Consider the following 11,349-nt stretch of genomic DNA (forward strand, 5'->3'; position numbering starts at 1 on the left):
CCCTCTGGCCTGTGGGGGAGGGGGACTTAAATCATTGTAAACGGGGTTTCTCTTACACCCCCTTTTTCCTACAGAGAGCAGGTGTTACTTTAATTTGCAACATGAAAACAGACCTTTTAATTTTTAAAAAGACCAGAGTAAGGTCTGTTTGGGGAATAACAGCCAGTTTGGCCTGTTGTGAATAGTCTAGAATTGGTTGGTTTGACCCAAAAGGATGAGAGAGGTCTCGTGTGCTGTGACAAGTGCAGGGGGCCGCAATTTAGGAGGTGAAAACACGGAGCTAGGGGAAGTCCCATCTGTGTGAATTTACATACGCACGTGTGCGCGCATCTGGCGGAATGTGAGCCCAACTGCTAGCGATGATCATCTCCGGGAAGCAGGCTCACAGGGCGATTTTGTCCCGAGACGCTTTCAACTTGACACGCTTTTATACTGTTGGCGCCTGGCGCGTTCGTTCGGCGCCTGCATGTTTCGCGGGAGTAACTGTGCCCGCCCCCGGATCGCGGCACACGCGTCTGCTCCGTCACAGGGAAGCAGGCTGCCCTCTGCCTGTGCTTTCCAGTCCCGATAGAGGATGCCTTTCCTCCCAGACTCGGGGCGACCGGCCGCTTCGGGAGGCCTGGCTCCCGGGGGATCCTGCCACGTCTCCCTCTGGCCCCAGGGGCACCTGACTGCAGGGAACCTTGGTGCGAAGAAACCACAGCAGTTCGAAACTGCTGTCCGTGAAGCCAGTACGGCTCAATGAAAACGCTGTCACCAGACCCCTCTCTCGGGTGTCGGTGCGCGTGGCAACCAAGTTCAAGAAGCACGCGCACGTCCCCGAAGGGGCCTGGACCTGCTTCGAGTGGCCAAGAGCCTTTGTCGGTTTCTGTTGGGCCCCAGGAAAAGGGTTTTCCTGGGGAGAAGGCAGAAACGACTACAGTTGAGCGGTGCTGTCCGCAGAGACCCCGTGACCGGATCTCCTGCCTCGCCGGGCCACGGGGAAAGATTCCTCCAGGCCTGGGGTCCCGGGTGTGTGTGGACACGGGCCCTGCGGTCCGCTCCTCCCTGTGCACCTGCAGCCTGCGCCCTCACTCCGGAGGCCGTGCGGCACCCGTGCGGCACCAGAGGTGACCCCCACTCCTGCCTCCACCTGTCTCCCCGTCAGACGCTCCTGGAGGTGGCGCAGGTGGGGTGGTCCCTACTTCCGGGCCTCTCGTCTTTACTTACCCACAAAGAAGACGAGGACAAAGCTGGCCAGGGTCAGGGAAGACCCACTGCTGATCATGTTGGTGAGGAACCGGAAGAAAGGGTAGAGCAGCAGGGAGGCCCAGAACAGCCAGTTGATGAGCGTCCAGGGCCGCCGGGGGGGCACCATGGGGGTCTCTGGGAAGGTGCCCGTCCTGTAGTACTCCTCCTGGAAGGCATCCTGGGAACAGAGAGGCGACCCTGAAGCACCCCTCACGCACGACCCCGGGCTGATGCGGGCCCTTCCCAAGGCCCCGCTTCTGGGGGCAGCTCATGGCCCCCCCGGACCCCCCCCCCTCCCCCCGCCTCTGGCCAGGTGACCGGCCTCTGAGGCCCAGACTCCCGGTCTGCAAGACGGGCAGTTCTGCCGCCCAGGATGGGCCAGTGGGGAGCGTACTGAGGCGACACGCTGACCCTGGCCCTTAGTGGACGCCCGCAGAACGGACCAGAACCCCGGGGCTCAGGAAGAGCCAGGAGCTCGCCCTCTTGCACCTGACCCACGACACCGCTGCACTGTCCTGATCGTCTGGCCCGGGCACCCCGGCCGCATGACCACGAAGGGCTGTGGGGGCTGCTCGAGGGAGGCGAGGTGCTCAAGGAGGAGGCCGGGCAGGGGAGGGCTCAGTGCCCAGCCCAGGCCGGCCTCCAGTGGCAATGCTCTCCGTGCCTCCTTCCTTCCTCAGGATCCAGCAACCGTGTGCAGTGGCTGTCAACACAGCAAGATGGCCAACAGCCTCCTGTCTTGACATTTCAGTAGATTCTCATCTACTGAAGACCCGACCCGAGACTAAATACAGGAGTTCCTCTCCCGCCCCTTCTCTGCGGGCTCCAACCCCGCCCACCATGGACGCCTGCACCTGCTGAGCCCTACACATGCCGCGTCCTTCCTGTATGTAGCCCTTGTGCGTAAGAGACGAACAGCAGTAACAAAATAGAGCAGTTCCAACAACGTTGTAACCAAGGCTCCGTGACTGTGGTCTCCCAGTGCCTTCACGCACGTACCCTCCCTTCTAGGGATGGTGTGAGATGATGAGATGCCCACGGGATGAGACGAAGGGAGGAACGGCGTGTGAGCCGCCGGCCTGCCACTGACCGGGTGCCGAGTCAGAGGAAGGATTGCCTGCTTCTGCACCGCCACCGATCGCGGGTCACAGACCGCGGGTGAGGGGACGGCCGGTGGTCCAGTGTGTGTGTGTGTGTCAGAGGGCCATCACGGGTCTCGGTGGGGGCACGGTGAAGGACAGGGAGCCCCGAAGCCGGCCCTGCGCAGCGAGCTCGCCCAGCTGCTCCCCGGAGCCCCCAGGTGGGAGTGAGTGACGCAGCGGGACCAGGAGGCGGCCCCGAGGAGTGTGCTGCCGGGAGGGACGGGCACCAGGACACCGATCGGCACTTCCCGGCACCGTGTGAGGATGAGGGCCAGCAGCCGTGGGCAGTTTCCCCATTTCTGAATATCGGCAACAAATTAACATCTCCTAACAACACCCCGGGGGCTGACAACACGCATGCTGCCCCAAACCCATCTCTGGGTCCCGCGAGCCCCATGTCTCAGCCCAGTAATGTCCCTGTTGTCTAAGGAGGCGAGGGTCCTGGAAAACAAGCCTCCATATGCCTGCGACTTACACCTTAGGTACCGAACTGTTCCCTTCAACGGCTTGAGATAGAAATCTCTAACATACATCCCACTTCTCTTTTTTCCCAGTCAGGAGGTACTGAGGAATATGCTTTTTGACCACTCAGGGTCATTATTAAAATGAGTCCGCAAATGGGCCTTTCTGGAAGGAGAGCCTCTGACCCCTTCCCTGGGGATTCAGGTGCTCTGCACCACGGCCCCTTCCCAGGCCCGGTCCAAACTTTCCTCCTGCGTCTCTGCGCTTGGGCCAAATAATCAAATAATTTTAGGAGAACCGACCTGTGTGCCGAGTGCTCCCGACGCCCAAGTGACACAGAGCCTGTGGCCACAACAGACCACCTGATGGTGACATGTCCGATGCCCAGAGAGAGGGCACCTAACTCCGTCAAGGCCTCCCATGGTCCCTCCCTGCCATTAACTTGGCTGATGCTTCTCATCTCAGGTTGGGGCCACGGGAGCCCAATAACCAGATAAGGGGTTTGCTGCGGACTGATTGTGCCCCCCGCAGAATCTGCATGTGGAAACCGGATCCCCAGGGCGGTGGTTTCAGGAGGCGGGGCCTTTCGTGAGGATGCAGCCCTCATGACTGGGGGCCCCCCCTTAGCACAGGGGCCCCAGAGAGCCCCTGCACTCCGTCCAGCACGTGAGGACACAACAGCCTGGGCGGGAGGAGGGCGGGGGGTGCTGGCCTGGCCTCCTGAACTATGAGAGGCAAAGGTATGCTGTGTACAAGCCACCTGGTCCCTGTCACTTTGTCATACAAGCCTGATTGGACAAAGACAGGAGGGGATACCTTTGCGCCTTAAAAAAACCCCAAACAGTTTTATTGAGGTGTCATTTACATATCATAAAACTCCCTCATTTTAAAAAGTGGAGTTGTTGTTTTTTTTTTTTTTTAATTCTTCTCTTTAATAGTCTTGATAATAACTTTTCTCTTGTGATATTTCTGCAGAGGGCCCGGTGCCACTTTCCCCATCTCTTGCCAGAAAGACACTGGCTAAGCCAACATTTATTTGTACCTCTAGCAAGAGGAAAAAGCCCTGCTTTTTCTAGGGGGTCAGAACTAATTCAACCCAGAGTTTTCTTTGTCTCTGTTTCGTTCAGAAAACTAAGACCCTTCACTGCCCCCACTGACATGGCTGCTGCAGTAACCCTTGCTGGCCTCCCCGGGGGCGTCACAGTGACTCTGTGACCCGGCAGGGTAGACCCGACTACCCGAAGCACGTCTGGGGCCAGACGTTAGCTCCAGCAGCATTTATGGCCTCTCTTGGTCACGTCCCTTCTTTTGCAATGAAGTCCGGCCCTACGGGGAGACGGCTTTGGTTCATGACGCTTCTAGTTTTTGTTTCCGTGTGTTAGGATCACGTGGCACAGGAGAGGCTGGAATTGGGAAATACGTTTAGTGAAAGGGGAGTTGATTTGTTTCCAGAAAGAGCCATCAGCCCAAAAGCGTAAAGGAGGAGGAGGCCCTCCTGACGCAGGGCAGAGCCCCTGAGCACACACGGTGTGCACACAACCAGAGCCCCGGGAGGCAGGCACCATAAGCCACGCCGGCCAGAAACAGCCCGGCTGGTTGGGTTTTCCCAACGTTCGGCTCAGCAAAACGAAACGTCTTCGATGGTGCTGGGGGAGGAAGGAGGGACGGAAGGGAAGAGGAGGAAAGAATGAGAGACAGAAAGTAAGCGCATCTGGGCAGGAGGGACATTTTCAGAGGACGCCTTCCCCGGCGTCAGCCTGACATGGGGACGGAACTCCGGCCTGGAGTGTGCTGTGGGCAAAGGACGGTACCACGGGGCCAGGCCAGAGACCCTGCCGCCTTTCCAAGCAGCGATACCCTCAGTGTAAGCGCAGAGGCCCTGGCCAGCTTGGAAAACCCTCAGTTCTTATGCGTGAAGAATTTCCCGCTGGCTTCTGCACCCCACACGGAGAAGCTGCCAACCGTGGCCCCTGCACGCCCACGAGACGGCTCGAATGCCCCTTTCCTTCACCCACTTTTCATCTGGCACCATTAAGGACTAATTCTTCACCCCTGCAGCAGACTTCAGACTGCATGCCAGGGAACTGAGTACTTTAAGTCACAAATGAAAAGTTAGCAGGGTGCCTGGGTGGCTCAGTGGGTTGAGCGTCCGACTTCGGCTCAGGTCATGATCTCATGGTCCGTGAGTTCGAGCCCCGCGTCGGGCTCTGTGCTGAGCGCTCAGAGCCTGGAGCCTACTTCAGATTCTGTGTCTCCCTCTCTCTCTGCGTAACACTGCCCCCCCCCCCCCCCGCCACTCACACTCTGTCTCTCTCTCCTCCAAAACTAAATAAACATTAAAATTTTTTTTTAAAAAAAGAAATGAAAAGTTAGAATTTGTTTAAGCCACATGACAGAGGAACCATCATGGCTCTGGGGAAGGTGATTTGGGAGCTGCTGTTGTCCCCAAAGGGGTCACCTGAGGGCGTGCCTGGTTTCTCAAGCCCACACCCTGTAGCCGGCAGCAGTCCTGAATGCTGACAAGTGATCAACATTGTGCATTTCCGAAATGCCAAATTTGTTCCATTTAAAGGATGGCCCGGGCTTCAGAGATGATGCTCTTCCTATTTTAGGGTGTTAAAATGGCAGTCGTAGCTAATGGGTTTCTATCTATCTATCATCTATCAATCCATCTATTTTGAGAGGGGAGGGGGAGACACAGAATCCCAAGCAGGCTCCGTCTGCACCATCGGCCCTGAGCCCGACGCGGGGCTCAAACCCACAAACCATGAGATCATGGCTTGAGCCAAAATCAAGAGTCGGACACTTAACCGACTAAGCCACCCAGGAGTCCCTAGTGGGTTTCCTTTTGTGTCTCTGCTGGAGCAGAAGAAAGTGTCAGCACATCCCTGTGTGGCTGCCACCACCCTGTCCCACACTGACAGCCACTTTACTTGTCTGTGACATCAGAAGCCTGAGAATTACTGCCTTAAAGTCCCAAGCTCAAAGTCAACAGAATTGTCTTTCAACACCATACATCTGAAAGATGACGATTAAAACAGAGCCCCACTCTGACAAGCGTGGTGGGGCACCGAGATTTCTGGTATGTAAAGAAAGCCCCAGACCCAGCTAGGCTCCTGAGGAAACAGGGCTGACAGAAATGAAAGGCTGCCATCGTTCCCTGCCATCCGGTCACATCTCGTCTTGGAGGCACTGCTGACCCTTGCGGTTACTGCCCAGCGGTGTTCCCTCCAGGGAAAAGGCCCGCCTCAAAGGTCTGCTCACCGGCAGACACAGCCCTCCATAGAGAGGAAGAACTTGGCCTCGGGAACCCGGCTTTATTAGTGAGCTGCGAAGATGGACAAATGATGTCATTCCCTGGACCTTAATACACTCATCACTAGCCTAAGAGCTTGGAGCCAGATGATCGTTTCAAGAATCCTCTCCAAACTGAACGCTATCATTTCTAATGCATACGTGGTTTAGGGAAAACCTTCCCGAGAGAGGTCGGCAAGAAGGAAAGGTGCCTCTCCACCAAACACCCAAGTGGCTCGGTTCACACTACGGCCGCCGCTCTCGCGCCCGAACACAGGAGACAAAGGGCCGAAGGAGAAAAACCTCCTTTGCTTTGGTGAGTTTTGGGTCCTGTGCTTGTTAGATTTGTGTGGTTCTTTACAAAGAGATTCATTTCTTAGGCTTTTGCTTAGCACGTTTTTCTTCTTGCTAATAGCGACATTTTTTTATACTGCCTAAATGACTAAACCAGAAAACCGCACAAGGAAAATGCTGCCTCGTGCATGAAACCAGAGGAAAAGAGTTTGTATTGTTTGTGTGTTTCTGTCGGGCCTGGGCCCGTGGCAGCACAGAAGCGTGATAACTGGGAATCTTGCTAAAAAGCATCTGCAGTGCGTTTCCAAGGGCGGGTCTGCAGGCCGCGTGTCAGAGGCGGCCTTCTAGAAATACACGTTTCCAGGGCTCCTCAAACCCACTGCATAAATCTCTGAGGCTGAGGAAGATGCATGGCTCACACTCCGTGACAGGTGTTTACTGTTGACTATTCGTAAGAGGAAACTGGATGCCCATCCCTATTACTCGTCCAGAAAAGACACGAAGCAAGTTCCGTGAATGCGCTTTTAAAGGCACCATCGGAAAATCACTTCCTTGGGAACATAGGAGCTACTTCTTGCTAAGACAGTATGAGGATCTTGATCCCCAAAATGGAGCCTCTACTTAATCTGATGGTAGTAACTGGGAAGGCTTTGGGGCCAAAGCACATTGGCAAAGGCAGGATTAAAATTCCTACCCCACTGTAGGGGACAGCCCATAGAGTTCTGGGCAATTATCTCTAGAGGGATGGGTCGGGGGGGGGGAAGACAGCACATTAAAAAGGCAGGCAGTCTGTATTTATGGAGTTTGGCAACAGGAAATCAGTATCCTGCTTATTGAGCTCGATTCTAGGTAATAAGCTGGTTTGCCCTTAAAATGTACGATGAATCAGAAATAAGTCTTTATGGGCAGTGAGGCTTGGTCATAAGGACGCCTTCCTCATAGGTGGAAGCTAGCCTTTTCTCCTTCATAAGATCAGGCAGTTGGGACAATGATAGTTAGCCTGCCTCTGCCCTGAGCAGGTCTTTGAAGAGAGAAGCCAACGGAAGGTAAGGTCCTGCCCAGAGGAAGCAGAGACGGTGTGTGTGGTGGTGACGGGGACGCAGGGGGAGCTGAGGGGCTGGAATAGACAGGAGGCAGGGGGGCACTGCACCAGATCAGACCAGCAAAGTGGGTCCTTGCAATGCGGATGCTGGTGGTTTTGAGACCACACAGGCAGCCACGCTGCAGGTCTGGAAGCCATCGGGATCGTATGCGTTACTGAAAGAACATTCTACCCCTAAGTTCCAGACACGGGCTGTTGGGGCCGTCACTTCCTCTTCTGTCCACTACACCCATCATTCTTCCTGTGAAGCCCCTTTGACACATATTTTGCTATCTTCTTTTCCCCACTGTTGAACAGAGCGTCAGCCCCAGGGCGGCTGCTAACTAGGCAGTGGGGTCTCGCCACCGTCAGCTCCCAGAGGCCCCCACGGCGCGCCCACAGCCGCAACTCGAAACGGGGGTCGTTGGGTCCCACAGAAGCACCCGCGGCACTGACCTTCTCCTGGTAGAGTTTGTGGAGCCAGGCTGAACACTCATCCTCGTCTTCTGGGACTTCTTCTAAAGGAATCCGCCTGCAAAGCAGAGAGCAGCTAGCAGCGGGGAGGCCGACGCCAGATGCCCCCACCACGGTTTCAGAGTAACAGTGCTCGACCTCTCTGGGCTTCTGTTTAGGTAACCTGATCATGTGGCTGTGAGGAGCGCAATTCAATTGATACAGGCCCAGTTGTAATCATAGTCCACGAAGGAGTGGCCAACGGCAGGTTCAGGGACTCAGACACCTGCCTCTCTCCGTCCTCCCTCCCTACCTCATGGAAAGGCTCCCAAGACCGGCTGTTTGCTTCTCCAAGAGAGGGCAGAACTGCCTCCGTTCCCACATGTTAGAATCCAATGTATATGCAGAGAATCTACGTGTAGGTGGTAATCTGCTAATACTTCTGCCAGCCAGGTAATGACTAAATACGGTGGTGAAGTGTCTCCCATCAAATGATTCCTTTGACCTCTTGGACAGGTTAGAGGTGGATCCCGATGTAAGGATTTCGACAAACAGAAGGACGTGTATGTTGGGCAACTCCTGTTCCCCGCAGGATGGGAGAGACAGGGGATCCTGGCCAGGCCCTGGGGCTCTTGGCTCACCAGAGGTGGAGGAGATCCCAGGGTGGCTCTGGGCTGGGGGCTCAGCCACTTGCCAACAGCCCCACTGAGCAAGGGGGAGTCACTGGACCATGTCTCCTATTGTACATACATTTCTGTGTGTTCCCAGGTTGCTGGCTTTTGCGATGCCCAGCCGTATTCATTCACACCTGATTTTATCCATGTAAAATTCTACATCCCTCATGACTGCCATGGGTGGACTGGGTCCTCTCTCCGGCTTTGGACTATCTTCGCACGAAGATACATCTTTAGAACTTATCCGTCACACTATAGCCCGTTACGAGAACGTGCGATTTCGTCTTGTAACAGAGGCAGTATTGTTCAGGGTGAGAAATCACCCGGTAGGCCCCTACAAATACTCCCACCAATACCCTACTCCTGCGCTCTTACTGGCTCATCCTGGTTTGGAAACCGGATCTCTCAATGTGTTTCTTGAAAAAGGTTAGAAAGCCTACATGCTATTTATTCCAACAGTAGGAGTTTAAGGCAATTTTGCTCTTTTCAGTAACTTATTTGACATTCTCCACCTTGCTTTTTGAACACTTTGTATTGCGGTAAAACACAAGAAAGCCTCTCTCATTTTGAAAGGGCCCCTGCACCACGAAGAGTGGCACGGTCTTCGTCGGAAGCCGTGAGGGTGTACCAACTTCCGTGGGCCTGCTGGGTATCGCATTTACAACCGTCATCCCTACATGTGCTCCAGAGAGGTGCAGTTACCCGAGAGGTGGCCTAGTAGAGGTGCAATAATCTTGCATAGTGGGCGAAGTTTCCCCAAAGAGCAGGGGCCCAGCTGGCCACTGAGTGGCGCTTCTGCTAGGTGATAGAGTTCAGGGGACAAAGCCTCCTTTACTTCTGGAAGGAGGCCTCCCTTGGGAAGGTTGCATTTCCTACCCTCGTCTGCCTTAAACTGAGTGATAAGCCAGACTGTTGGCTGTGGCCTTAGAAAACAGTAGTACGATGCTCCCTCCTCTTTGTAAGGGGGAGCCGAAGTCATTTCCGGCTAGAAAGCTATTTAATCCAGGCTGTCAGTCCTGGAAGGTTTGAGCTTTTTCTTGAAGCCCCGTGGTGACGATCAGCCACCGAATTTGCATCCTGTGTTGACTTTAGCATCTGTAAGGTCTTTAAAAAAATAATCAGAATGCTATAGAACACTTGGCTAGCTCTCCAGCAGTGGGCATGTCTGAGCACCTTGGTTCGCCTTCTGGGCAGACCACCTACTGCACAAGAAACCAGCGCGATCCCTCAACCTGGTCACATGGGGTTTCATGTGTGTGCACCGTTGTGTTTTACCATCTGCAGTGTCTTTCAACGGTTTCCCATTAATCTCGACATTGCAGACGACCAGGGTGAGATCCATTCTGTCAGTTGATAAATGAGCAAAGAGAACTAGCTTGTCTAAAATCTCGTGAAGTGTTTTCAATAAAATCGTAATAGCTTGGAATGTAACACATAAGGAAGATACTGCTAAAATGGTCTCCATTTGTTTCTAGACCTCCCTATAAATTACACACCCTCTTATCTGCGGACATCTGTGTGCAGCAGACACATCCTCCAGGAAAAGGGGTCAATGAAATAATCTCTTCACACTCAATCTCAAAATGACTATAAAATGACTAGGCTTCCGTCTGGCTAGCCTGAGCTCTACGATGAGTATGAACTGGTCAGAGAGAATCAGAAAGTAGCTGAGAAGAAACGAGGCCTCCCCTGATTATTCCCATGAGTGGCCTGTGTCTTGAGTTTCTAATACTAACACGGGTAGTGAATGGGTCCGTTTCAGTACAGATTACAGACAAGAAAATATTAAACAGATTTCCCCGGAAAGAGGTTGGCCGGCCATTTGGGATTTATTTACTTCGATGGGCGCTCTCTTTTTTGGAAAGAAAATGGAACCCACTTACCTGACGTATAAATCTGCATGATATTTCTTCCCGTTTAGGACCCCCAACAGTGTTGGATTTTCATTATTTCTGAAATTGAGTGTACAGTCATATACAGCTGAAACTATAAAAAAATAAAACAAATACAAAGCAGTATATAGCGTGTGAACCCATAGATACACACATTGGAAAACAATACTGAAATCTGCTAACTGGGTATCTCAGGATGGTGGGATTACTGGGTTCCTCTTCATGCTTTTCTATATCATCCAAATGCCTTCACTGAACACACATCACTTTCTGTAATCAGACAGCACACTAACTTAGTAGCTGAGAACAGAGTTATTACTGAGGTCAGATCAGTTTAAAGCAATACTGCGATGTCCCTTCTAGACGTACTACAACAAGGACCCATATTTCGACAAATACCAATAATAAGGTCAACGAATCTAACGCAGGCTAAGGACATGTCTTAAGTTGATGGCAGTGTAACCATTTTACCAGCGTTTCTCCCTCTAGAAAAATAAGATAGCTACAAAACTAGAAGTGGATGTGGGGAACCTCTTAAGGAATTGAACTAGAGTCGGCTGAAACATGACAGAGAAACAAAGAAGAACGTGTGGTTTCAATGCGTCTCCCAGGCGGTGAGTTAACCCCGCAGCTTGCTGTCAGAATTCACTGTTGCAGCTTACTGGGGGGAGGCGGGGAGGGATGCAGAATGCCCGAGGGAACAGCGAGGGAATAGCCATGGAGAGGGAAATACGGAGGGGAGACAGATGCCATTCCTGTGGCGTCAGGACGACAGGAGGGGGCAGCAGAAGGAACAGGAGTTGTGGAGTCAGGCTGGTGCCTGCGGG

The 11,349-nt window shown here is 53.5% G+C and overlaps 1 protein-coding gene across 7 annotated transcripts in view; it reads right to left on the minus strand.

The window, feature by feature from the left end:
* Window positions 1–11,349, minus strand: part of AGPAT4 (1-acylglycerol-3-phosphate O-acyltransferase 4) — a 127,269-nt gene that overhangs the window by 1,841 nt on the left and 114,079 nt on the right. For 6 of the 7 annotated variants that reach the window (XM_060617045.3, XM_060617047.3, XM_060617048.3 and 3 more), the window contains 3 exons: window positions 10,514–10,616; window positions 7,960–8,035; window positions 1,210–1,408 (listed from right to left, as the gene is read on the minus strand). In XM_060617045.3, the coding sequence (XP_060473028.2) occupies window positions 1,210–1,408; window positions 7,960–8,035; window positions 10,514–10,616 (378 nt within the window). The remainder of the gene's footprint in view (window positions 1–1,209; window positions 1,409–7,959; window positions 8,036–10,513; window positions 10,617–11,349) is intronic. The other variant, XM_081795785.1, reaches the window with a different exon arrangement.

The sequence above is a fragment of the Panthera onca genome, chromosome B2 (genome assembly GCF_046562875.1).
Source record: "Panthera onca isolate mPanOnc1 chromosome B2, mPanOnc1 haplotype 2, whole genome shotgun sequence".
Lineage (NCBI taxonomy): Eukaryota > Metazoa > Chordata > Mammalia > Carnivora > Felidae > Panthera > Panthera onca.